The sequence below is a fragment of the Sminthopsis crassicaudata genome, chromosome 3 (assembly GCF_048593235.1).
Source record: "Sminthopsis crassicaudata isolate SCR6 chromosome 3, ASM4859323v1, whole genome shotgun sequence".
Classification (NCBI taxonomy): domain Eukaryota; kingdom Metazoa; phylum Chordata; class Mammalia; order Dasyuromorphia; family Dasyuridae; genus Sminthopsis; species Sminthopsis crassicaudata.
In genome coordinates this window covers 329,142,405-329,170,264 of record NC_133619.1, presented here as the reverse complement: position 1 = coordinate 329,170,264, position 27,860 = coordinate 329,142,405, and the positions used below count along the sequence as shown (strand labels likewise).

At 31.8% G+C, this 27,860-nt stretch overlaps 1 protein-coding gene across 1 annotated transcript in view; it reads right to left on the bottom strand.

The window, feature by feature from the left end:
- Positions 1 to 27,860, bottom strand: part of STXBP5L (syntaxin binding protein 5L) — a 420,610-nt gene that overhangs the window by 79,812 nt on the left and 312,938 nt on the right. The window contains 1 exon segment of the mRNA XM_074301345.1: positions 8,244 to 8,309. Within this exon segment, the coding sequence (XP_074157446.1) occupies positions 8,244 to 8,309 (66 nt within the window).

Below are 27,860 nucleotides of genomic sequence, written 5' to 3'. Positions count from 1 at the left end.
TCCTTTCATCCTGATTAACTTTCATTAGTTAATGATAACTATTTTCTGCCCTTTGTAGCTAAATTTCCCAAAAAAGGGTTTTTAACTTTTTTTGTATGTCATAGACCCCTTGGGAGTCTAGTTAAACCTATGGCTTTCTTCTCAGAATAGATTTCTAAAGTCATGGAAGGAAATGTTAAATTTTAGTTAAAAGTTAGTGGAAATAGATATTTAATCCTCTCCCAACCCCAACATGTACTTAAATTCATGAAATTTATCCATGGACCCATTGTGGTTTATGGACCACAATTTAAGAACCTCTGATCTAGTTCAATCTTTTATGAAAGGAATCTGCACTAAAACATTCTTCAAAGTGGTCATGCAATTTGCCTCTTCCCACTTTAAATATCCCATTCCACTTCTATGAGTCTCTAAATGTTAGGAAGATCTTCCTTCTAGAAATCCAAATTTACTTCCTTTCCTTTTCTATCTATTGCTCCCATTTTTGCCTTTTAAGGGCAAACAGAACAAGTCTGATCCCTTCCCCACATTTGAGATCTTCAAACTTTAATACATGATGGTAACTATCCTTAAATTTACCATTTCCCCTCTCTTAGTCTCTTCTCTTTTACAGGCTAAACCTGCTTACTTCTTTCAATTGATCTATGTGTGACATAGATTCAAGGCCATTCACAATTCTAGTTGCTTTCCTCTGGCCACACTCTAGTTTATCAATATCATTCTTAAATTTTTATGACATGTAGAACTGAAATCAAAACTCTAGATAATGGAAACTATGTGGATGCCCATCAATTGGAGATTGGCTGAATAAACTGTGGTATATGACTATTATGGAATATTATTGTTCTATAAGAAATGACCAACAGGATGATTTCAGAGAGGCCTGGAGAGACTTACATGAACTGATGCTGAGTGAAATGAGCAGGACCAGAAGATCATTATATACTTCAACAATACTGTATGATGATCAGTTCTGATGGATGTGGCCATTTTCAACAATGAGATGAACCAAATCAGTTCCAATAGAGCAGCAATGAACTGAACCAGCTACACCCATCGAAAGAACTCTGAGAGATGACTATGAATCACTACATAGAATTTCCAATCCCTCTAATTTTGACCGCCTGCATTTTGGATTTCCTTCACTGGCTAATTGTACACTATTTCAAACTATGATTCTTTTTGTACAGCAAAATAACTGTTTGGACATGCAGACATATATTGAATTTAATTTATACTCTAACATATTTAACATGTATTGGGCAACCAATCTGGGGGTGGGGGAAGGAGGGGAAAAATTAGAACAAATGGTTTGGCAATTGTCAATGTTGTAAAATTACCCATGCATATATCTGATAAATAAAAACTATTAAAATAATAAAAAAAACTCTAGATAAGACTTGATGATTATCAAAGCTCATTCAGCAATCCTGCAAACTCTTGTATAGTCTGATGAAGTTTAAATCTTAACTTTTTAGGAAAGTATAGTAATAGCTACAAGTTGAGTTACTGAATCCTATTCTAAGTTTTTAGTCAATGTACATATTTTTTTTTTTTTTAAATGAAGCATTTATCTTGTCTGGAAGAAATAAATACCTTTTCCATTCCTGATTCATTTTGTACAATAAATAACTTTTTACATCCAACTTTGGGAAGACCCTTGCTATGAATAAAAATCTAAGCCTTAAGCAATTTCTCCCAAAACAATAGGTAGGGAATATTTGAGAGAGGGGAACACAACTCCTCTCATTAGAGGTCAGTATCCCCCCAGGATCAAACCTGGTTTTGACCGATTGCATGAATCATGTGGACAGTTTCCAGCTGCATATGAAGAGATGAATGGAGTGGAGAAAAATTGCCTTGACTCCGATGTCTATGAGCACATGGCCATGTCTGCCACATTTTGCTTTTTTTCTGATTCTTGGCAAAGAAATATTTCATGGTGGATGTATCCTGGACTGGTGATAACCTTGAGAATTCCTAAAGGTTCACTTAAGGAAAGCAGCATCTTCCAGAAATATGACCTTTCATGATAGAGTACCACCAAGAACTGCCAGTATCAGAAGATGGTAATATGATGAATAATGTGATATCCTTTTGATTTTTTCCTTTTACAAGAAGACTCCAGAATGGGAGTGTTTAAAAGAATTCTAGAATTTTAGGTATTAGGAAGAAATATCTGAGTGGAAGTTTTTTTTTTTTTTTCTTTCTTCTCAACTAATACCACTGGGTTATTCTACCTACAAATAAAGTTCTGTTAGGAAGATATTAATAGGATTACATGGATAGGAATGTTTTTTGTAATTTAATTCCTTTCCCTCTTTATCTGACCTCTTTGGGGATATATGTTTAGTAGTAAAATCACTTGTTTAAAGGTATGCATAGTTTATTAATTTTTGTGATTTAGTTTCCAAATTGCTTTTCAGAATAGTTGGATGAATTCAAAATTACAACCAGAATTTATTGTTGTGCCTTTCTGACCATAGCCCCTCGAAAAATTGTCAAATTTCCTTTAGTTCTGGTCATTTCTGCCAATCTGAAAAATACAAGGTAGAATTGTGGAAATTTGTTTATTTTTCATTTTCCTTTTTAGTAATAGGGAATATTTTCTTCATACGGTTGTTAATAACTTGAAATTTTTCCTTTGATAACTGGTTGTTTATATTTATTGGATATTTAAGTATTAGGAAATAGCTCTTGTTGCTATACATTTGTATCAATTCTTTCTCCTCTCCCTCCTTCTTTTCTGCTTCTCCCTGTCTTTCTCCCTCTTTCCCCTCTCCCTCTCCTTCTTTCTCTCACTCTCTCTCCCCCATATTTGTAATTCTTATATCATATTTTTGTCAAATAAATTTACTATAAAGTTTTTTTATTTTGTAGTTTTTCTTTTAATTATATTAAATTTGTTTGTGTAAAACTTCTCAATTTTTATGTAATTAAAGTTATCCATCCCATCTCTTATGATCCTCTCTGTCCTTCATTTGCTCAAGAAGTTTTTTTTTTCCATCTATAGATATGAAAGTTATCTTCTTCCCATAGAGATCAGGGGAAGATATTCTTTTTTTCCCTAAGGTTTTACTTGTATTATTTTGTGGAATTAGTGTCTTCTGAGTTAACCTCTTGGATTTTTATTACGCTATATATAGCAAATCTTCATTATTTTCAATTTTCTTGTATTTGCTCATATCTCCTGCTCCAGTTTCTGTTTTTTTTTTTTTGTTTTGTTTTGTTTTGTTTTGTTTTGTTTTTTTGTACTAGGGCCAGCATTGCCACTCCTGCATTCTTGGATGGAGAAAGTAAGCACCATTTAGTCGTAGTCCCTTCTGCGGTCTGGATACTGTTGCTACTGTAGTTGTGTGTGTGTGTGTGTGTGTGTGTGTGTGTGTGTGTGTGTGTGTGTGTGTGTGTTATTGTTGTTGCTGCTTTTTTTTTAAACAGTTGTTATTGTTGTTGAATTGTTTCAGTCATGTCCAACATTTCATGATACTGTTTCTTAGCAAAGATATTAGAATGATTTGCCATTTCCTTCTCCAACTCATTTTATAGGTAAGAAAACTGAAGGGACCTGGTACTCTGTTCACTGTGCCACCACATGTTTCCCTGTAACTTTGACTTTTATACACATTTTTCTATAGTGCTAAGATACTGAAACAGCATGAAAGGAAGACGTATATTTAAAAAATAAATTTCTAGAAAGCTCATCAGAATTTAAAAGCATCATGAAAAAAGATCTTCTACACTTCGAAATAAAAGATATATGTGACAGGATTTGAAGTTGGAGTAGTTAGCAGAGGCTAATGTAGGTCAATATTAAAGTATTAAACCTTTAATGTTTTTTGAAACAACTTTGAAAGATTTAAGAATTCTGATCAATAAATTGGAATCAATAACAATTTTAGAGGACTCATGATAAAATGTGACATCCAATTCTACAAAGAAAGATGAACTCAAAAGTATATATATTTGACAAGACTAATTTGAGAATTTATTTTACTTGATTATACACATTTGTGGGGGCATCTAGGTGGCACAGTGGATAGAGCACCAGCCTTGAATTCAGGAGGACCCGAGTTCAAATCTAGTCTCAGACACTTCACACTTCCTAGCTGTGTGACCTTGGGCAAGTCACTTAACCCCAGCCTCAGGGGAAAAAAAAGAAAAAAAAAAAGGATTATACACATTTGTAATGAAGTTTTGTTTTTTATTTCTTTTTCAATAGTAGAGAAGAGAGAGGTAGGAGGGACAGAATTTGGAGCTGAAAATAAAACCGACCACCTCAACCACTTTTAGTAGCATATATAAGTAGCATGATAATAGTACAGCACCAATTACAAATTATTTTTATATTATCCTATATTTTTGCATAATTCATTTGACAACTTCTAGGATAGAATATTTATTCTTATTGTTTGTAATTTGTTTTTGTTCTATATTATAATTTGCTTTAAGCCAGCATATGCTTCTCCATTCCTACTGAGTTACTTATTTTTATTTCCTCAGAGACTAGTCATTAAAGAATTGCCAGAGGTGCTTTAGCTTCCTTGGCTCCTTAGTGCCCTAAGTCAGGGTACAACTTATTGTCCATTTGCTGAGACTTTCTAAGTCATTCTTACTGATGGAGGAGTTCTGTAGGCTGTGAATCTAATTGCATGTCACAGAATAAGAAATAGTGAAGTAAAGAAATGAAAGGGATAAAATATAGAAATATAGAAGCAGGCCAATGGGATAAAAACCTAGGGAAAAACTGAAATAGCCTTTTACAAACTAGATTGAAAGCTGGCACTTAGCACATTGCTTGGCAAATGTAAAATAATTAATACTTTATCTACATATCTATTTAGAAGAGAATCTGTGCAGAAATGAAAAAAAAAACTAAGCCCTTAATTTGGAAATAGAGGGGAAAAAAATGAATTGAGGCAATACCAGTAGTGGCAAAGAGAGACATAAAAAGGAATATAAAGTGTCATTATATGATATTGTCAGATAAATTTTAAACTACCTAAGAAAATTTCCTTGAATTGTGAGTGAGTTATCAACCCCAAACTTCTCAAATAACAATTTTTCACTCAAATGTCACAAAAATCATCTAAAATAACAACTGTTCATAGTCAATTTTAGGAGACACATTTGAAAGACAATGTTTTGATCTATATTTTTGCATCATTAACATTTTATGAAAATGTAATATCAATGTTAATTATTAGCAATTTATGATCAATGTTAACATTAATAGTGGATAAAGAATTAAGAATGACAGAGTTGCTCCTTTTAATTTTTAATTTATATCTTATAAGAAAGTGCATTTTGTTTCAAACATTTCTTTCATATCTATAACATTTGTATTTTGTTGACAACTTCCTCTGCAAAACTATGTCAAAGGTGAGATTATATTAAAATTATCTTTTCAGTAAAATTACTAAGAATCTTACTGTATGTATTTAAAAGTTTTAGACAAATCTACTATAAAGCAGGTTGTATTATAGAAAGTTCTAGGATATATTTTGAATGCTAAATAGCTATGATAGAAATTTATATTTATTAAAGTAATAAATTATATAAAAGCTTTATTTATCATTAATTGCTATTAAGAAATTATAAATAAACAACAAACATATTTGGATCATTCAAGCACCCTAACCAGTTCATGGCCTTTAATAGAAAGCAAAAAAAAACCTCCATTGAACAAATTAGTTGAAACTTCAGGCTTTTAAAGAAAAAGGAAAATCTAATTTGGAGCTCTGAAATTTTTTAAAGATTATCTAGTCTACTCTCTTCCTCCTGTTCAACTCTAAAGGTAAGTCATTTTCTATATATAGGCTGTCCCAGTTAAGTGATGGATAAGTCATAAAGATAATACATTGAAATACATATTGAAAAAACTTCCCAAGCTCCCATAAAATTAAAATCCTTTTTAACTATCAGCATTCTATCAGGCATGAGATACAACTTTCCTTCCAAAATTAAAAATGAGCATCACAGAGATGGAAAGGTGCATGATGTACAGGCAGCACCATGTAACAGATGAGGATCTTCAAAGAATAACAGGAGTAAAAGATATCAGCAAGAAAGTTTATGAAAGGAGAAAGGCTAGTTATGTGGCAAGAGTGACGGATGATAGACCAACAGCTATAGGGCTTCCATTGTATCCTTTAAATGTCAGAAGAAAATAAGATGGATTTCTCATGCATAACATTGCACAAGACAATAATTGTTGGTCAATGAGCAGGTGTGGATGAATTGCAATCTGCATTATTGTAGACAACTTCCAAATACATGAGATCAAAAATCCATTTGAACATTTAATTTAGAATAGAGCTATAAACTCAATTAAAGTCATATTACTTATTTTTTCAATATGGCTTTATGAGAAATTAATACTTCTCTCTCTTATATTTAATACAAATTACTGTATTAGTATCAAATTTTCCCCATTTTCTAGTTCCTTATCCAGAAATCAACCAATGTGGGAAGTCTCTTGTAAAGATTTACCAGGTCAAGATCTAATCAGACAGTAAAAGAAATTCTAAGTTTAAACTAATGAGTATATTCCTGCTCATTATGTTTGCTTATACAGGTCCTGGGAAAATGTTGATTCTCCCTATTATTAAGACATATGATATGGAAATTGATGTATCTTTGATTAATTTCAGTGACCTTAGTCACATACTCCTATGATGGCCCACCTCCCATTTGATTAACAAGAGCTAATTAGGCATCCTTCAGGAACCTCTGTGAAGTCTATAGAGACTATCATTAGGGGGTTTTGGTTTAAAAAAGATGGCTAAATGCCCATTCTTTTATTGATAACCTGCTGGCTTTATTAATACAATGATTAAATTACCTAGAGACTATGTCTCTTGAAACTTTTTAAATGTCTCTAAGAAATTCACCAAGAAATGCACATATATAGACATTTGGGAGAATCTGGAAAAACTTTCTGGTTTTTGATAATCTGGTTTTGGACTTTACATACTCTTCCTTTGCATCTGTGATTTTGTTTTTTTTCTCCTTGGAATTTTTCATGTTATATACTTAAATGAAGGAGTGTTCTGAAGATGGCTCATACAGGCTTGCAAGAGCAAATTGTTCATGTTTTTCAGTGTGAGTATTTGCACCTCAGAAAGTAGTAAGTACTATAAATAAATCAATGCTTGCTTTTTGTTTTATTGATTATCTAGATATAAGAGATGAGGAAAATGTTAACAATGTAGACTGAATTTAAGTGTGTCGTGCATATATTTTTCTGGAGAGGTAGTTTTTAAACATTTACCAGCTCAACTTTCTTTAAAGGTTTCCAGTTATAGAGTGGAGGGCCAATCTTAAGTGTCTAAAGACTCTTCACTTATGGAATCAGAGATGGAAAAATCAATCAAATGCGCTTCAGTGAGATCCTACCCCTTCCTACAAAACCTTTCCTGTTTTCATGTTGCTCCAGTGCATGAACTGTTCTCAGATGGAGAGCTTCCCTGACTAAGAGGTCATAAAGGATTCAGGCTTTATCTATGTCAACTACAAGTAGTAAAGAAAATTTGGTGGAAGCTAAATGCAACAAGTCCAGGAGGTGGGCTCTAGAGGTACCATCACTGATCTCCTAACTCTCTCTGTTATGACTGATTGACTATAGAACTTGAGGCCCAGAGTGTCTCTATTAACTGAGATAGTGGTATTCTATGTCCTGAACCCTACTGTCTTTATCCCTGTCCTACATACCTAGCTACTACTCCAATGGATGTTTCCTGTTGGGCATTAAAATTACCCTTATTTAAGTGAAAGCACACTAGAGTTTAGGTGTCACTGACCTGTCTGACTCATTTGTAAAAAGATCCCTAAGTCCTAAAATGAAAGTGACAAAACTCAGTGATTCTTCCCTTGACTTCATGAATATACAGTGACTTAAAAACACAAATACAGAATTCATTTATTAAAATATTTATATTTTGATACTGTATGGAGTACCATCAATAATTCATAAAACTGTAAAATTTTCTTTTACAATGTGGTTTAAAAATGATTACTAATTTTAATTTCATCTTGGTATCAAAAATGTTGCATAATCATGAATTTCTGTTAGACTAGAACTAAATCAAATTAGATTACTCTAAAATTCTAAAAACTTTTAAAAGTAATAATTACATAGCAACTTTGTCATATACAAGGTATTTCATATCATAAAAATGATTAAAATCAAGCAATGAATCTTGAAGCAAATTGTATAGAAAGCCCCCAGATCTTGCCCAGTTTACCTGAAGTGGGAGACTTGCAGCGCTCAAGCTCCAAAGGAACAGGACTATCAGTGAGCTCAGTCATACCTAAAAATAAGAAATTTAAAAAAAACTGAGATAAAATCCCAATGCTTTAAAGTTCTGGAAAGATTTCAATTTACAGATTAATTGTAAGAATGATAAGAAATAGTTATTTGTGAAATAAAATTTCCCATCCTGATCTAGTTAGTACATAAATCAATTTAATAATTTTAAGACAAAAACTAACATAGAAGGAAGATATATAAAATAATTAATCGACAAACAAGGGGAACTTGAACATAGCTGATGGAAAGAAATAAAATATCATGCTTTGAATTTTCATACAATAATGGGGAAAATCCAGTAATTATATTGGTGATATTAATTGTATCTGTACAGAGATCTGAAATAAGAGCTTGATTGCTTAAGTCTTCTGATCTAGACCTCTTTTTTTTTTTTTTCCCCCCCAGGCAAGTGAATAGCTGAGGCATCCAGAACACATAGTTATCTGTTGTTCAGGATTTTCAACAATAACTTTCCACAAGTTTTCTTCATCACAAATTTTTTTTTAATTACACTGATTTACAAAGAGGCATTTGCTATGTATTAATACTTCTTTTTTTCTTATATTTATATTTATGTAAACCAAATATTACAAATGCCTACTTTCTATTATAACGACAAATAATCTTTTCCCCACTTTCTTTTTTGTTCTTTTACCATTTATTACGCATTTTCTTTTCTTGAATAGCAAAATCTCAGACACATAGTAGGTGTTTAATAAATATTTAGTTGATCAGTAGTCTTTAATAGTTTTGCATAATATTTGCCTCCTATGGAAAAAAATCATCACTATGTTTACAACCAGAAGTTTATCATGTCTTCTCCCTTAATTTTGGGGAGGGGTGACATTTTTTTTGGTTTTTTGTTTCTTGTTTGTTTAATTACCTAATAGAATATACTTCATCCCAATTTTGAAAATGAAAAGATAGTTTTTGTGTCAGTTGACTGAGTCTTTTCCTCACCCTAGATTTTCCTCAGGTAAAGTAAATTTTATTTTTATCTGCTCAATAATCTTAATGATATATATCTATATACAAATATAAACATGAATCATATTATGTATTTTGATTTTCTATAATTTTATTTTATATAAACATTTAAAAATTGAATTTCATTTGTATTTTTATAGTAATATCTCTTTATAGAAAAATACTCCACTTATCCAGCTATAAGATTTATATGATAACTTTAAGCAACCTGAATGCTTAGAAACTTGGAAGTAAAAAACATAATGGCATAGTGAAGAAAATAGCCACTATAAAGGTCATATACTTTACTATGTGGGGAAGACATGGAGGCTCTTATCCATTATTGACTCATAAGTAAAATAAAGTTACTAAATAAATAAAAAGTAAATAAATTAGTGTTTTAAATGATTTAACAAAATTTTTAATCTGTTTCCTCATATATCTTTTTTTCATTTACTAGAAGATTAAAAGTAACAGTGAACAAGTAGTTCTAGAGACAGACATACTGACAACAGCAAGATATGACATCTGATAGTGTAGGAGAAGACAGAAGAAGTATAAAAAGCAAGCAGAAGAACTATAGGGCCATCATTACCTATGGCAAGTAGAAAAGCAAAAAGCACTGTACACCCAATACGAGAAGGCGAAGAGCATCACTTTCTTACAGCATAGTACAATGATCATTGTTCATAATGTTGACCCTGAGTCATCAAGAAAAGGTTAAAGTATGTTGACCATGTTCTGTTTAACAAGTCAAAAAATAAAATTTAGAAAATGTAACATTACATTCTAGAAATTTTTTACAAAAAATATTTGAAATCAAAAAGATTTTGGTATTTAAATGGGTCAATGGCTTCAATTATCTGGAAAATGCTCTTCTATAAAAGAGAAGCAGAAGGAAAGGAAATAAAGATTTATTAAATAGCTACTATATACCCAGAATTGTGCTAAGATACTTATTATTTAATTTGATACTCACAACAAGTGTAGGATATATATAGATGCTATTTTCTTTCCAGTTTACAGCTGAGATAGAGATTAAGTAATTTAAGCAACCTAGCAAGCAAGTATCGAAGTCTAGATTTGAACTCAGATTTTTCTGATTCCAGCCTCAGTTCTCTAATCCACTGAGCAGCCTAGCTGTCCCTAGTTCTTATTTCTGATACATACACATTTGATTATGTTACTCCTCAACTCAAATATCTTCAGTGGTTTCTTATTGATTACTAGTGAAATCCCTTGGCTGGATTTCAAGGGTCTCCCGCAATCTAATATCACTGTATCTTTCTATTTTCCGTTCATGTTAGTTTCTTCTGAACGATTTACTTTCCAGGAAAATTGGACTGCACACTCTTTTTCCTGAGCTTTTCCTATGTTTATGCTTTTAGTCACATGTTTTTTCTTGTTTGGAATATTCATCTTTCTTTTCTCCTGAATTTTTTTTCAGTTCTTCTCCTTATTAATCCAGATGTGTCCCCTGGATACCTTTTTCTGCCTCTTGCAATTTCCTGCTTTTTAACTCTGCTGAAAATGGCTCTACTGATTTTTACCTCCTTTTTTATCATGTCATATGTCATACTCTATCAAATTACCTGACAATCAAGCCTTGGCCTGACTGGTCCCATAGTTTTTGTGTGCTAATTGACTATGTGTAAAATATGGGAGAAAAGAAAAATGCTTTTAGAAACCCTGATTTCTTGGATAGTTTGAAAGTTAGTGGCATGGTTTTTTCCCCCGCCCTAACTTTTATTTTGTCACATTAATAATTTCTATTTTTTGTGATATGCTCCTTCTTCAGTGATCTTTCAAGCTAACCAAATGGTATTTTAAATGTGTTTTCTAATTATTGTCCTCTTTTATTTTATTAACATTTAAATTATAGAAATATTGGATTAGGAACATTTACTTATCATTCTTGATCTACCTTTAGTAGATCTCAAAAATTCAGCAAAGGAGAGGCTAGGTCACAAGGCCTTAAATTTTTAAAGAGAATTGGCCCAAACAAATGATATGCTTTCAAGAATAAAATCCAGATGATATAAACCCACATGATTCTAAAGAGGAAAAAAGGGTAAGATTGACAGGAAAGAGTCATATCAAAAAACCATATGCTGGGACATTTGTGTATAATATTAAAGGTAAGAAGAAAAAACTTAAAATTAATGCATAAAATAAACAGACCTGTTTCTTAGAATGGATGCTTTGGCTACTATGTGTAATCCTATACTGATGCTTCATCATGATGCTGAAGGGAACTGGATTATGAAGGGTGATGCCAGTGGAGCACAACCTTTGGCAGAGTCTATCTACCATGCTATAATGATTTTGAAAATAGCTTCTGTGATATATTATGTCTAGGTGGTACAATGAATAGAAAGCTGAGCTTAGAGCTGGGAAGAACTGAATTCAAATATAACCTCAGAAACTTTCTAGCTGATCTTGGGTGAGGCGTTTAAACTGTTTGCTATTGGAGAAGGAAATGACAAGGCACTCTACTAGTTTTGCCAAGAAAACCCCTTGGATAAAATCTACAAGGTCACATAGAGTCAGAAGTGACTGAACAACAATAGGTTGTCTTTTTTTTCCCCTGAGGATCAGGCTAGCTAAGCAGGGAAAAAATCATAGTGTGATAGATTGATCATGAAGTGATGATGACTTTTTTGGTTCTGATAACTGGTAAAATAGAATAAAGTACTAAATGACACTCAGATTTATGGGCTTCCTTTTGCTCCTTCAGTAATAATGGAAAAGTGGTAGAAAAATAGGAGCTAGGATGCTAAGAATAATACAGTTTTTAGTCTGCTACAATGTATATTTATATCCATATATACATATATATATATATACACACACATATATATGTATATATACAGCATATCCCAAAGATCTTGGTAAAATTTTAAGCTTTTAAATGATCAATAATTAAATTATTATCTTTTTTCTTTTTTCCTTTTTCTGAGGCTGGGGTTAAGTGACTTGCCCAGGGTCACACAGCTAGGCAGTGTTAAGTGTCTGATACCACCAGAACTCAGGTCCTCCTGAATTCAAGGCTGGTGCTCTATCTACTGCGCTACCTAGCTGCCCCTCAAATTGTTATCTTAGAATTACGCTAAGACTTTTAGGACATCCTGAATACTGACAACTATCTATCTATATGTAGATATTTAAGTATCTATATATAGATATACATACTATATAAACATACTAGTACTCTGTGAGACTGTTGTCTAATGACCATCAAGTAGATATATTCTACAAAGTAAACTAAATCATATCAATATTAATATTGCTACTATTCATTATAAACAAAATATTACTGAATGGAAGGATGACTTATAGGTTTTCTTTGGAAAGGCAAATAAAGAAGCTGGGTACGTTGAGTTTATCATAAATAGAAAGGTAACAGCATATATTATTTCACTTGATCCTCTTATACTGAATTGCTCATGGTAAGTATTTACAAAAATATTCCCATGAAAGTAATTGTGATTTGTGTGTTTACATGAATTGCAGAAAATGAAGAGACTAAAAAATTCTGTGAGGAATTTACTAACAATTTCCAAATTACATTTAAAAATTATTTTGATATTTAGTGATTCCAACTGAAAGGCAAAAATAGGGAGGATGATAAAAAATTTATTGGGAAATATGGTTCAGAAGTAAGGAATGAAAGACTAAAAGCTTGCAAATACTATGGAAGTTTCATGCCACATGCATTAATATTCTTAAAAAGAATTGGGATATAAACACCAAATAACAATAACCAAAAAAGGGGAACATTTTATTATATTTAAATATTTAGGAAACAACTTGTTACTGAATCAGCCATTTGTATAAGCTAGAACATTGGTCTATGAAAGAAATGATGAAAATAAATAAATACAAAACTGGAAAAAAACCATAAAATGAAAAAAAAAAGATGTGGCATATTATTAAAACAACTGCATCTTTAGTTATCTTAAGATTTACTAATTTTTAAAATTGGAAAATGGCATTGGCATTGATTATAACAATTTCACAGAAATTAAATTCATGAAAATAAGAGGAAAAACAAAGGAATTTAGAAACCACCTCAGTGATTTTGTCAAATAAATAAAGATGACAGCCAAAGTCAACAGTGGTTGACTCATTTATTGAAAAATGTAGCATAGTGAAAGATTATGAGCAATAATGCCTCATACAAAAATAAGAAACAGTGGAGAGAAAAACTAACATTTAAAGAAAGTTGAGCAGCAAACCCATCCAAGCAGCATTATATCAAAGAAGCCTAAGGACTAAACTGAGGAGGCTATGAGACAGATGAAACGTGGAAAAAAGATTTGTAAAGATTTTTATTATAAAACTTCTCTATCAAAAAGGCAGTAAAGTTACCATATTAGAACTTTAATACCACAGTCCTTAATTTGCAGAATTAGAAAGTGGAAACAACACTGAACAAAACAAAAATTGATAAAAGAGCTGAATTAGACCAAGTACCAATACAGTTTCAAGAGTGATGAAGGAGTGATTCTGAAATTACTGAGAGATATCTTCTATGCTTATTATACATTTCTCTTCTTCATGTATTCGCAGTGAAGCCAAACTGTTCTTCATGTTTTTCCTCATAACATTCAGTTTTTCCTTTATGACACTCAAGTCTCCATTCTTTAAATGTTGGCATTGGCTGTCTCTGTGGTCAGTGGGAAAACTTCCTTACTTTTGCTGGAATCCTTAGTCTCCTTAAAAATTTAGTTTAAACACTTCTCATCCATTAGTTGCTAATACCTCCCCACTAAATTTTTTTGTTATACACACACACACACACACACACACACACACACACACACATATACACATTCATATGTTGTCTCCCAGGAAACAGGTTGTTGAGAAAGGGGAAAACAGGGGTAACTTAAGTTAGAAAGACTGGGTAACTAAGGAAAGATAGAAAAAAATGAATTTCAATTTGAACATGAAGAGTTTCATCAGGACATCCAAGGGTGAATTTCTATCAGGATCTGGAATTCAGAAGTTAAAGATTTGAACTGCCTATATGTATCTGGAAGTCATCTATACCCGGATTATACTTTTAACTATTAGATTTGAAAAATTCACTAAGATTGATTATAGCAGGGTATAGGATGGAATCTTGAAAGACACACATACTTGGTAAGTAGACAATGGATCAACAAAAAATGGTGCACAGGGGCAGTAAGATAGAAGAATCAGAAGAGACTTCTGCTAGGTAAATGAAGGAAGGAAAGAATATCGAGATGATTAGCAGAATCCAAAGATTCAGAGTCTTTCCAATTATTTAAATCTGACTTTATTTTTGTGGCAAGTGTTTTGTAATTTTTCTCATATAATTCCTGACTATTCTTTGGTAGATGGATTCCCAAATATTTTATACTCTCAACATTTGTTTGGAATGGAATTTCTCTTTGTATCTCTTGCTGTTGCATTTTGTTGGTGATATATAAAAATGCTGAGGATTTATGTGGATTTATTTTGTATCCTGCCACTTTGCTAAAATTCTGAATTATTTCTAATAGCTTTTTAGCAGAGTTTTTGGGGTTCTCTAAGTATACCATCATGTCATCTGCAAAGAGTGATAGTTTGATTTCTTCATTTCCTGCTCTAATTCCTTGAAGATTCAGAGAAGTCAAGGAAGGCTAGAGCTAAGAAAAAGGCCATTTAGTAATTGAGATCATTGCTATGCTTGGAAAAGGCAGTTTCAGAACTGTGGCAATGTTAGAATGTTTATTTAATATAGGGTTGAAAGAGAGTAGATAATGAGATAGTGGAGGCAGCCTTCTAAGACCTTGAAACGGAAAAGAAGAAAAGATATAGAGCATTTGGTCAAAGGAATCTCATGTTCAAGCACAATTTTATTAGAAGATGGAGAAAACCTGAACATGTTTGTAGGCATCAAAGAAGGGGACACTAGAAAAAGAGAGATTGAAGATAAAAGAGAAAGGAAGGAATGAGTAATAGAACTAGCTAATGAAGAAAAAATAATAGGATGAGACCAAGAGCACAACCAGAAATGTTAGCTACTACACTGACAAAGATAACAAAAGGAGAGTGGCAAATTTTGGTGATATTGTGGAATATCAGGCATACTATATAAGCACTGTTAGTTGAGTTATCAATTTGTCTAGCCATTCTAGAAAACAATTTGGAACTGTGTTCCAACAATACCAATAACAAGCCTAGACACCAAAGAGATAAAAGAAAGAAGAAAAGTGCTCAATATGTTAAAAATATGTAGAAGAGCCCCTTTAAAACAGCAAAATACTGGAAACAAAGAAGGTGACCTCCTAGAAAATCGCTAAACAAATTATGGTATGTGAATAATAAAATATTATTGAACCATAATAAGTGATTAAATAGAGAGAAGTAAGAAGAAAAGGAGAATATGTACAATTACAACTTTGAAAGACTATTTAGAATTCTAATCAATGCAATGTGAAACCATAATCCAAGAGGACTGGTGGTGAAGCATACTTCTAGCCAGAGAGATGAGGCCTTAAATGCAGAATGACACACATTTTTTTTTGTATGGTGAATTGGTATTTATTTTGCTAGTTTATACTTATTTTAAAAAGTGTTCAACGGGGAGAACACAAAGGAGAGAAAAGTTCTTATAAGAAAGTAATTTTTAAAAACCCAATTAATAGAAAGGTTAGCTTTGAGAAAGAGAAAGGTTAACCTCTTCTTTAGAGATGACCAATGGAGGAGAGGATAAGTAAAATATATATAGGATTTTGGAAACACATAGTAAGGGACATGAGTGAGCTCACAATAAAGTGTGATGAGTGCAGAGGTCATCTGCTGAGGAGATACAGGTCGGAAAACTATAGGAGATTTCAAGAGATAAAATTTCAAAATAGAAACTCTGGACTGAGGCAGAATGAGCCAAATTCTAATATTTCTAGGTTAGGAATAAAATAAAATTGAGCTGAAAGATCTTAAGAGTGAGTCCAGTTAAGAATGCAGCCAGAGCTATGATTCTGCTGGAGGGAAAATGATTAAATATCAAAATGAATGGAATAATGGTGATAATAGACAAAAAGGAAGACAATGCCTCAACTCTTTATAATACAAAGTATTATACTTAAATTCAAAAAACAAATAAATATTTAAAAACAGGATGGTAGCCATATAGATGGCTATATAGTAAGATTTTTGTTAAAAAATATGTGGAAGGTTAAGTAGATTGTAAATTCTATATGAACTAATGGTATGGCATGAAGGTCAAAGTAGCTAATGTAATTTTTGGCTATGCTATATATGAAACAGTGTTCAGGATCAAAAGAGTGCTATTTTGTCTAATTTTATAAATTACCTTGGAAATTTAATTGAAATGATGCTAAATCTATAGATTAATTAGTATGGATTTTAAAATTTTGTTTGTTTTATTTCTATAACTATTTTGTAGATTTATTCATGTCCTAGATGCTTCTTGATAGGTTTTATTTTCAGATAATTTATAAGTTTTGTAGATAGCTTAAATTTATTTTTTCCCTTCTTGCTTTTGATAGTAATGCACAAAAATGTTTAGCAGTTTTGTGGATTTGTCTTATATTCTGCTAACTTGCTGAACCTATTAATTACTTAGATTGCTTTTTTCATTAATTGTCAAGGGTTTTCCAATGATGCCAATATAACACCTACAAATAGGGACAATTTGCCTCTTTCCTTATTCATTTGATTTCTCTTTCTTGTATTATTATAGATAAAATATAGTTACAGTATAGTGGAGACAATGGGTATGCTTATTTTATCTCTGAACTTATTAAGAAAGCTTTTAACATTAATCCATTATAAATAATTATTACTCTTAAGTCATTCAAATACATTTGAACACATTAAGAAAAACGTCTAATTCAGTACTTTTTAGTATTTTTTGATTATGCATAATGAATTTTGCTCAAAGCTTGCCAGTATTCATTTATATGATTATGCTATTGTTGTTATTCTGTGTAAAAGGTATAATTAGTCTTATTGTATTTGGCCCAGGCCAGACCATGCTAGAAATACTGAATGTCACATTACAGGAAGAACAATGAAAAACTGAAACATATCCAACTCAAGACAATTCCTCACATTCCATTTAGACATGAAGACACTTGGACCTACCCAAAGTGAAGAGCTCATTATTTGCTGCACAGCTGTCTCCTTTTTCCCCATGGAGAATAACTTTGTGACTAAGACTTTCAAAGAACAATCTCACTATCCCTATTCTCATTTTCATCCCAAGGGAATTAATTGATTCAGCTTTTGAAATTCACTCTTGGGGTAAGCTGTCTTGATTGATGAATGGATGAAAACACCTCAACCCATTATATCTAGTCAGTCCCAGATTACATTTCACTTTGTATCCATGTATCAAAGCACCTTGTCCTAAACAGTATGGACATTTTAGGGTCTGCCTTGCCTCAGAACTTATGTTCCCATTCTCTACCCTCTTGGAAATTTTTACCTCTTGCTCTTGTTCTAGTAACAACGTAATTATGAAATAATGAAAAATGACTATCTAGTCAAATTCTAAGAAACAAAAGAAGCTGTTTTCATTCATTACCTCCACATACCCTGCTCTTATTTCTCACCATTTGTATTCTGACTCCCTACTACATCAATGAACTGAAATTCCTTCTCATAACTTATCAAGGAATCCCCTTTAAAAAAATAATCTTGTTGATATCATTCCTTCCTCTTTACTTCCAAATAAATAATTTTAATAAGGAAGAAAAAAAGTTTAACAACATTAATCAATGTATCCAAAGCCTGACATCATACACACACCCTCATCCCTACATACACCTTCTCCCCTTCCCCCTCCCCCCAGCACACACATATACAGTGTAGCACATCCATTTACCCTTCTGAAAAAGAGCTGGGGATGATGTCTTTTTATAAATCTTCTTTGTGGCCAAATTTGGTCATTAATAATTTTGTTAGCATTCAGGTTCAATTGTTTTGTTTCTTATTCTTCCAATTATCCATTTCTATTGTTGTTATGTATGTCTTTTTCTGATTCTGTTTTTTTCACTTTGTTAAACATTTTTTCATATTGCTCGATAGACATCATATCAATCATTTCTCATAGTATTGTAATATTGTATTGCCTCACATACCACATTTTATTTAGCCATTCTCCAATTGTTTGGGACCTAGATGGACTTGGGAAGATCTGAATTCAATTTCTTATTTACTAGCTGGATGATTCTGGGCAAATCATTTAACCTCTCTCAGTTTTCTTATTTGTAAAACAAGGAAAATAACAATGTTAACCTCACAGGATTGTTGAAAATCAAATGAAATAATCTATATAAAACATTTTGCAAACCTTAAAGTGCTATTCCCAATCAAATAGTACTTCCATAGATATTTCTGGTGTATATTGGGCATTTCTTTTGTCAATGATCTTACAGGATCTGCCAGTAGGGAAAAGATTCTGGGAAGATAGCTGAATAGGTTAACAAATTTCAAGCTCTCCTAATTTCCCCCACCAATAGAACAAATTTGTGCTTCAGAGTGAACATAGACTGGTGAAAAAATCAAGAAGAGTTGGGGCAGAATAAGGGTCCTCCCCATATAACCTGAGAAGATCTGAAGAAAGATCTGAGCTAGGGAATTAACCTATTTCAAGTGCACATACCTATAGGCTAGCTCCACAGAAACTTCAAGTAGGGACTCCTGAGGATAGCCAGCTATGGTAGAAGCCTCAGCTCCCTACCCAAAGGGAATTTATAAAAGAATTCAAAAAAGAATTTAAAAATCAAATGAGACACTGAGGAAGAACTAAAAAAAAAATACAAAACATCCAAGAAAAACAGGAAGATTATGGAAAAAAAGTTAACCAACTCAGAGTCTCAAAGATGAAAATAATGCTTTGAAAATTATAAACAACAAAACAGATTTTAAAGAATGAGAAAATAGAACAATGTGAAATATCTTATAAGAAAAATGACAGATCTGGAGAACAGATCAAGAAGAGAAAATATAAGAATAACTGGACTGCAAGAAAGTTCTGACCAAAAAGAGAATCTTGATACAATAATGCAGGAAATAGCTAAACAAAATTGTTCTGGAGTGATAGAATATGAGGGAAAAGTAGATGTAGGAAAAAATCCACCAATCACCTCTTCAAAGAGACCCTTTGTGGAAAATACACAGGAATATAATTGCCAAATTTCAAAACCCCCAAATCAAAGAGAAAATTTTGTAAGAAACAAGAAAAAATATTCAAATATGCTGGAGCTACAATTAGAATTGTACAAAACTTATTAGCAGCCACAAAAAAGGACTGCAGGTCCTGGAATCATATCTAAAACAATCAAAAGAACTAGGCCTTCAGCCAAAAATATTATATCTAGCAAAATTATTTATAATTTTGAATGAAAAAAATGAAAATAATTCAATGAATTTGCAGGTTTTCAGGAGTTTCTATTGACCAAACAAGAACCTAACAGAAAATTTAACATATAAGAGCCAATATCAAAAATCAATTTTAAGGAACTCAACACAAACTGCTTAAACATGGACAAATTGTTAGTTTGTATGTGTGTGTGTTTTTACATAGGAAATGTACACTGTATATTTAAGCTTCATACCAACAAAAGGGTAGCTCAAAAAAAAGAGGGCAGAGTGAAGGTGAAAATAGTAATCATATTATACAAATGAGGTGCAGAGGAAGAATAGACATCGAGGCATTACCGAGGAGAGGAGGGTTTGTAATTCTGAAAACCTATTCACATTGGGAATGGGTTCAATGGGCAACACTACGTATATATGATGAAGGATATAGCATCCTCTAAAATCTATAAAGAAATAAGGGGGAAGGTATGAGCAGATGGGGAAGCAAAGGATGAGAGAAGAAGGCAAGGGAGGGATTCTTGGATGAGGGGAGGTTAAGTTATGCAAGGCAAATTATGGAGCAGAATTTAATTAAAGAGTCAATAGGTACAGGAAAGATGTGTGTGTATATGGGGTGTGTGTATATAAATACATATATATATATATATATATATACACATATGTATACAAAATATATTTTTTCTTAACTGTAGTTAAGGGTTTATAGTTGTGGGTAGTAGGGGGGATGAAAAAAGGAAAAAAATAAAGTAAATAAGGTGCATAGCAGAGAACCAAAGAACAATTTACAAGGAAGTAAAAAAAGGACATTCATTAATATAATTTCTTCTACATATATATATATATATATGTTGGTTTTTTTTTAAATCCTCCCTGATGTTCTGCTGGACACTTGATAATGTTTTCTTTTGTTTTGCTGTTTTTATTTTTTTTTTTCAAATAAAATACATAAATAAATAAATATTTTTTTGGGGGGGGAAGAATTTGCCAGTAGTGGAATCTGGGACAAAGAGTAGTTATTTATTTGCATATTTCCAAACTGCTATCTAGAATGGTTGTTATCAATTCACAGCTCCACCTATAATGTATTACTATGCCTGTCTTTTTACAATCCCTCCCTCTTTGCTAATGTGCTGTACATGAAGTGAAATCAATAATTATTTTAATTTGGTGCATTCTTTTATGACTGTTAATAGTTTGTAGTTCTTATTTTGAGACTTGTTTGTTCATATCTTATGAATGGTCTTCAAACTGTCTATATATCTTGGCTATCAAGCCCATAATTAATATGTTTAAGATCTTTCTCCCATTTGAACAATTCCCTTCTAATCCTACATAAATTAATTTTATTTGGGCAAAAGTTTTTCACTTTCACATAACTAAATTTACCTCTATTATTTGTTTGGTTTTGAACTCCCTCCTTTCCTATACCAGTGAATTGTATTTGATCCACTTCTTTTCTATTTTTTATGAGATGATTTAAAATATTCATATAATATATCTATTTTGAATTTAATATGGTACATGGGATAAGGTACTGATCTAAACCTGACTTCTGTTTTCCAGTTTTCTCAGTGGTACTTATAAAATAAGGAGTCCCCCCTCCCCCTAGCTATTAAGTATTTATGAAAGTTGAAATATTTCTATTCTTCATTCTCTAGTTTCACTTTTATTTTTTAAACTAGTGCCAACTGTTTTTGATAATTGTCACCTTATAACAGAGCTTATTATTTCCCTTTTTGTCCTTCACTTTCTTTATTATTGTCTTTTATAGTTTAGATCTTTTGTTCTTCCAAGTAAATTTTAAATGATTTTATCTAAATTAAAGATTTTATCTTTTAAGATCTTATCCTTTAAGATTCTATCTGTCTTATTGATCACAGTTCTCAATGCCCTCTGCCTCTGAGACTTCTTTGGAGAGCAGATAGCTGAACTACTCCCCAAACCTCCATTTAATAAGGACCCAGAGATCAGCTATCTCTTCATTTCCCTTCTAACTGCTTTCTTTTGTTAGGTGTCATTCCTTTTTCTTCATTCACTATTTTTCAGCTTCCTTTTGTGTGTTTGTCTTTAGATTGTAAACTCCTTAAGAGCAAGAATTGTTTTTCTTTTTTGTATTTGTATGTTAATTTATTAGCATAGTGCCTGATACATCTTAGGTCCTAAATAAATGTTTGTGGACTGACCAACTGAAATAATAATAATGCATAAAGAGAACAGTATCTTTGCTTTACTCCTATATTTACTGGGAAAGCTTCTAGTTTTTCCCCGAATTGCACATAATGTTAGCTTTTGGTTTTGGATAGATAACTTTAGCACAGTAAAATGATCCCTCTGAAACTGCATTTTGTAGGGGTTTTTAAGTTATACTTTTTCCAAAGGCTTTTTCTTAATTTATTGACACGATGTAGTTTTGGATGTTTTTGTTTTAATATGATTCTGTCAATTGTTTTCCTAATATTTAACCATCATTTTTTCCATGGTATAACTCCAATATGATCATAATCAATATTTTTTGATAATAAATTTTTATGGTATTTTTGCAAAGATTTTCTTTTAAAAATTTGAAATGTTATGTATTTATAATATTGTCTACAGTTTTTTTCTTCTTTGTTTTATCCTTCCTATTTAAATTATTAGGGCTATATTTATCTGAAAAAAAGATTGTTAGAGATTTTCCTTCAATTTTTTGAAATTAAGTTGTATAGAGTAAATATCAATTGCTTTTTAAATATTTGATGGAATTTTCTATAAATCCACCAAGATCAAAAATGTTTTGATGAGCAAAGGAGAAAAATTATCTTATAATTTGTTCAACTTGTTTGTATGAGATTGAATTAAGAATTCTATTTGTTGTTCTGTTAAGTTTAGATATTTTGAATTTTTTAATTTACTTCATTTCCTTTAAGTTCATTTTAGAATATAATTATATAGAGTTTAAAATTATTTTTAATTTATTTCAGGTTTGTATGATTTTACCTTGCTCATTTCTTTATTTTGTTAAATTGATTTCACATCTTCTTTTTAATTGAGTTAGACTTCAATTTTGTTAATCTTTAAAGAAAAAGCTTGAACAGTTCTAAAGCATATTTGGTTTCTAATTTATTTCTCCTTTAATTCTCAAGATTTCCTCTTTCATGTTAATTTTGAATTTATTTGTTGGTTCAATTTTTAAAAGTGCATATTAAATTCATGCATCAACTTTTTCCATTTTTATTAATATATGCAGATAGGAATAGTTTCCTTTCCCTCCCTTTCTTCTTCCCCACCCCCTGCCTCAGACTGATTTAGTTGCATCTCACTTCATGACTCTGATTTGTTCACATCATTTAAAATTGTTTATGTGATTTGTTTTTTGACCTATGTATTAGTTAGGATTTAATTATTAAACCTTCATTTAAGTTTATGTCATTTGTTTGGACTCCCTTAATTGATGAATATTTTTTAAATTGCATTTTGATCTACAAATTACATTTATTATTCTCACTTTTGGTATTTATTTGTAATTTTGTGTATTTTAATACCATAATATATTTCTATAAAAGTGCCACATGTGCTAAAAAAAAAAGTTATATATTTAATAATCCCATTTAGAATGAAGAGGGAACCCCAAAACTCTGAAAAATCCTTAAAGGAGACAATCTTCTTTGATTCTGCCTCTATGAGGGGACGCCATCCCAAGCTCAAACAGTTTCATCTTTGTTATCTGGGTGGGGACCGCTCAGTCCTGAAACCCATTGAATTCAATTCAAATTCTAATCCTGGCTAAAACCCAGTCAGGAGCCAAACTGGGACTCCACCCATAAGCCCCCTTCAACTTGTAGCCAAGAGCCAGACTGGAGCCCTCTCTTTGCAGAGGTCTAAACATGCCAGCATCATGTTTGGCACTCTGTGTGGCACCCCAAAGACTCTCTGCCCACTGGAATGTTTCCAGTGTCCTCCTCTCTTTATCCTCAACTATTTCCTTTAACTAGGCTTTAGCCTCACTTCAAAACCCCATAATAAACCTCTTTTATCAATCTAGATTTTCAGGTCTGTAAATTCCTTTACAGAGAACTATTTGCACTGCCATTAAACCTCATTTTCATTTGGGTACCCAAATCTAAACCACATCAAGAAGATGCCATAAATCTTTTAGTTCTTAATTCTACAATAATTTGTTAAATTCTATATTATTGTGTTTTTAAAAATCTTTCTAATTATCTATAAAACTAAAAAGGAGTTACTATTATTGTTTTTTTATATTTTTTGTAGTTCTAGTTAGTTTTTTCCTATATAAATTTAGATATTTTAACAAATAAATTTAATAGAAATATTGGTTTGTTGTCTTTGGTTTCTGTAAACATAATATAATTTCTTTGTTTATATGTTTATGTAGCAAAATTTAACTTTTATCTTGTCTGATAACATGATTTCAATGTCTATTTTTACTTATTTAGCTGCATGGTAAATTGTGTTACAGCATTTTGTTTTGATTCTATCTATATCTTTGTTTTTTTTAGATGTGCTTTTTTTCTTTCTTTTTTTTTTTTTAGCAAGAAATTTTAAACTTTTTTTTTTATCCATAGTTCCACTCTCTTTGAATTAGATCATTTAGTTTATTTCCACCTAACATTATGACACGTAGGTTTATATTTTCCTCCACATGTTTCTAGTAGTGCCTTCTTTTAAAGGATAGTTTTGTTCATTCCCTCCTTTTTACATTTATTTCTAGTAGTGCCTTCTTTTGATAGATATTTTTGCCCCCCCTCCATTAATATTAGAACCTTATCCATACAATCAGATTTGCTTAAACTAGTTTGATGTGACTATATTTCCTACCATTTTCTTTCACTTCAGGATTTATTTCACATCTAAGATATTAAATAATGAATGTCTGGAGAAATTAGTCACTATGCATTCATGTTTTTTCTTATTGGCTAATTTATTTCTGTTTTGAAAGCTCTGAGTTCTCATATTTCCTCCCTTTGGAAGTTTTTCTTAGTATTTCCATTTCTCTCTTGAATCATTCCATAGTATTTTCTTGTTTTATGATTTTTAAAGATTCAATAGATTCTGTGTTTCTATATACATTGGTTTAATTTCTTTTTTCTTACAATATTTATTAGTAGAATTTTACATTCACTTTGGAAATTTATTACTCATTTTTCCCCCTCACATAGTTGATTTATCTATTTATATTCTAGGTTCTTCATTGAATTTTTTTCCCTCTGAAATCTTGGTATTTCATCCTTTTAAAAATATTCTCCCATCACTTTTATTTATTTATTTTTTTTGACTTCTCCCATTGTTTAGAGGATTACCTTTGATGCTACACTGTGAACCTGCCTCAACCTCTTCCCATATTGGGAAATTTAATTTTCCCTGGCCTCATAATCTATTATAAATAGTTTCTTAAGAGGACAATACTAGCCTCTGGTGGTTTTCATTCCCTTTTCCTTCAGACCTAGTATGGCCATTCCCATTTGTCTCCTGCTTCCATTTCTCCCTTGGCTCCCATCTTTTCTGCCATAGATAAGAAGAATCAACTTATGTTCTTTCTTGCAGGTTTGAGGGAGGAAGAGATGGGTTTTTTGAACAAAGTTTCTTTAGCCTCGAGGTTTCTAACCAAGGGGATTTTCTAGGTAGAAGGCAGCCTAATTCTATCTCAACTTTCTTCTGGGTTACTGTTTGTTACCAACAAGGATGAACAAAGGTGGAGATGTACCAGTAAAATCTTTGGGCAGGAAGGGAACCCTTGTGTGCCTCCCAGACATAAACCAGTGGGTCAGACTTATGGGGAAGAGGTGTTTAATAAGAGCATTAAATAACAAATAGTTCACATTTATATAACATTTAAGTTTTCAAAGCACTTTCTAAATAACAATTTCAATAAAGTATGTTTGTAAAATGAAATTAAAGATTAAAATTTTTGTAAAATGAAGGTTTTTTTTTTTTTTTTTTTTTTTTTTTTTTTTATTAAAGATTAAAATTTTGAATAGCAGATTCATTTGTATGACAGTTCTGAGAGGATTTTAGGGGTGAATTGGCAGAGAATAAAGAAATGATGTTTGACAAATCTGGTCTCAGACACTTAACACTTCCTAGCTATGTGACCCTAGGCAAGTCACTTAACCCCAGGAAAAAAAAATAAAAATAAAAATAAAAATAAAAGGGAGGCACATCTAATGATGGTGATTTCAATCCCAACTCTTAAATGCTTAAATCTTCATCTTTAGTAGTTCAGTAGACCAGGACTAAAGTAGCCACTATCTTGTCTTCCTTGCCTTTAGAAATAATGACTACTTTGCAAATTATTACTTGTACAACATCTTTCATATGCATCTCTTGACTGATAGAAGTGCTGCCACCTTAGTTCAGGGCTCCATTACCTCTTATTTAGACTACCAAAATGGCCATCTGGTCATCTTTTTATAACTGCTATACCCTGGAGAAAGAGGAGAGGCTTCCTCTTGTCAACCGAGTGCCTACACAACTACCATATTCAGTATACCTTTTTTTTTTCCCTCCCAGTGGTTTCTCTTTATACAGTTGGTGAAATTAGACCTAACCAATGACAATAAAATACAGGTTCATTTTAGTTATACTACTATTACTGTAGGTCTGGGCTTCCTGCCTCCAAAGATCTGGCATTCAGGCTTATAAAAACAACATTCATCACATTTGGTTAATAATCAAATGTTTTAATTGATATTTCTTACTGATGGCATAAGGGATCCCAAAATATTGAAGATTCTCCAAATTCTAGAATAACCTAATCCAATGTAAGCCTTTCTACAATGTAAGCTTTTCTACATCAAAATTACTCCATACTTTAAAAAACAAAAACAAACAAACAAAAAAAAAATCCTTAATTCACAAAGTATTGAATAGTAATATTGGTTTGAGAGGGATATGGAAATATTTTTTAAATTAACCAAATAACAAACATTTATAAACACCTATTATGGATCAGGCACTGTGCTAGACATTAGGAACACAAATAATTCCAGCTTTCAGGGAGTTTTTTTATTGATCATGGGAGACAGGCAAGGTATGTATGTGTGCATGTATATATATATGTGTATATATATATATCTACCAAATCAATATATAAAAAAATAAATGCAAAGTATCTAAATGCATAATCTTTATGGAGGGAGGATAATGGTAGAGGAAAGGAAAGGACTAGAAAAAATGTTATAAGAGGGCATGCTTGATTTTTCTTAAAGGGGGGAAAAAGATTTTGTGATATTAAGGGTGAAGAGGAAATGAATTCTAGGTATGGGGGACAATCTGCTAAAGGCATAGAACTGGGAGATGGGGTGCTATGTGTAAGAAATGAAAAGAAGACCAGTTTGATAAAATTTAAAGCAGGAAAGGGACTAATGTATATTGAGATTGGAATATAAATTAGGAGTTTGTGAAGGACTTCAAAAACTCCCAGAGGAATTAGATTTTATTATAGTGGAAGTAGGGAACCACTGAAGTTTAATGAGTAGGAGAATAACCTGATCAGACCTGCAGGAAAATCATATTAGAAGATGTATGAAAAATGAATTAGAATGACTTGAATCAAGATCATCAACTGAAGGATAATACATTCAAGAGAACTGAATGAGGGTGATAAATTAGACAATCATTGGAATAGTCTGAGTGAGAAGTGATAAGGTCCTGAACCAAGGTGGAAGCTGTGTAAGTAAAGAAAGGTTAGATTTGAGAGATATTACAGAGGTAGAAATTATAGCATCTGGCAAATGTGAGGTGAAGAACTGAGGATAAATGAATGTTCAGAAGGCTGGAAAAATGGACATATTCTTAACAGAAATAGAAGTGTTCATTAAAGAGATGAATTATGGGGAAATATAATAAATCTTTTTTGGACCTGTTGAGTTTGAGATTTCTCCTGGACATTCAGTCTGAAATGTCCAAAAGGTAGCTGGCATTGAAGGATTGGAGCTCAAGATAAAGAGTAGGGCTTGAAATGTGTGTGTGTGTGTGTGTGTGTGTGTGTGTGTGTGTGTGTGTGTATAAATCACTGCATATGATCATTAAAAACTCATGAGAGCTAAATGGCCAGCCAACACAAATTAGAAGGGTCACATTCATTTGAAAAATGTGATTCCTTTAAAATCAGAAAATTTCAGAACTGGCAGGCACTTATAGATTATCTTGTCTGTTCCTTTCATTTAAAAGGTAAAAGGTTTAGAAAGGATAAATGATGTTCCCCAAATTATGCAGCGAATCA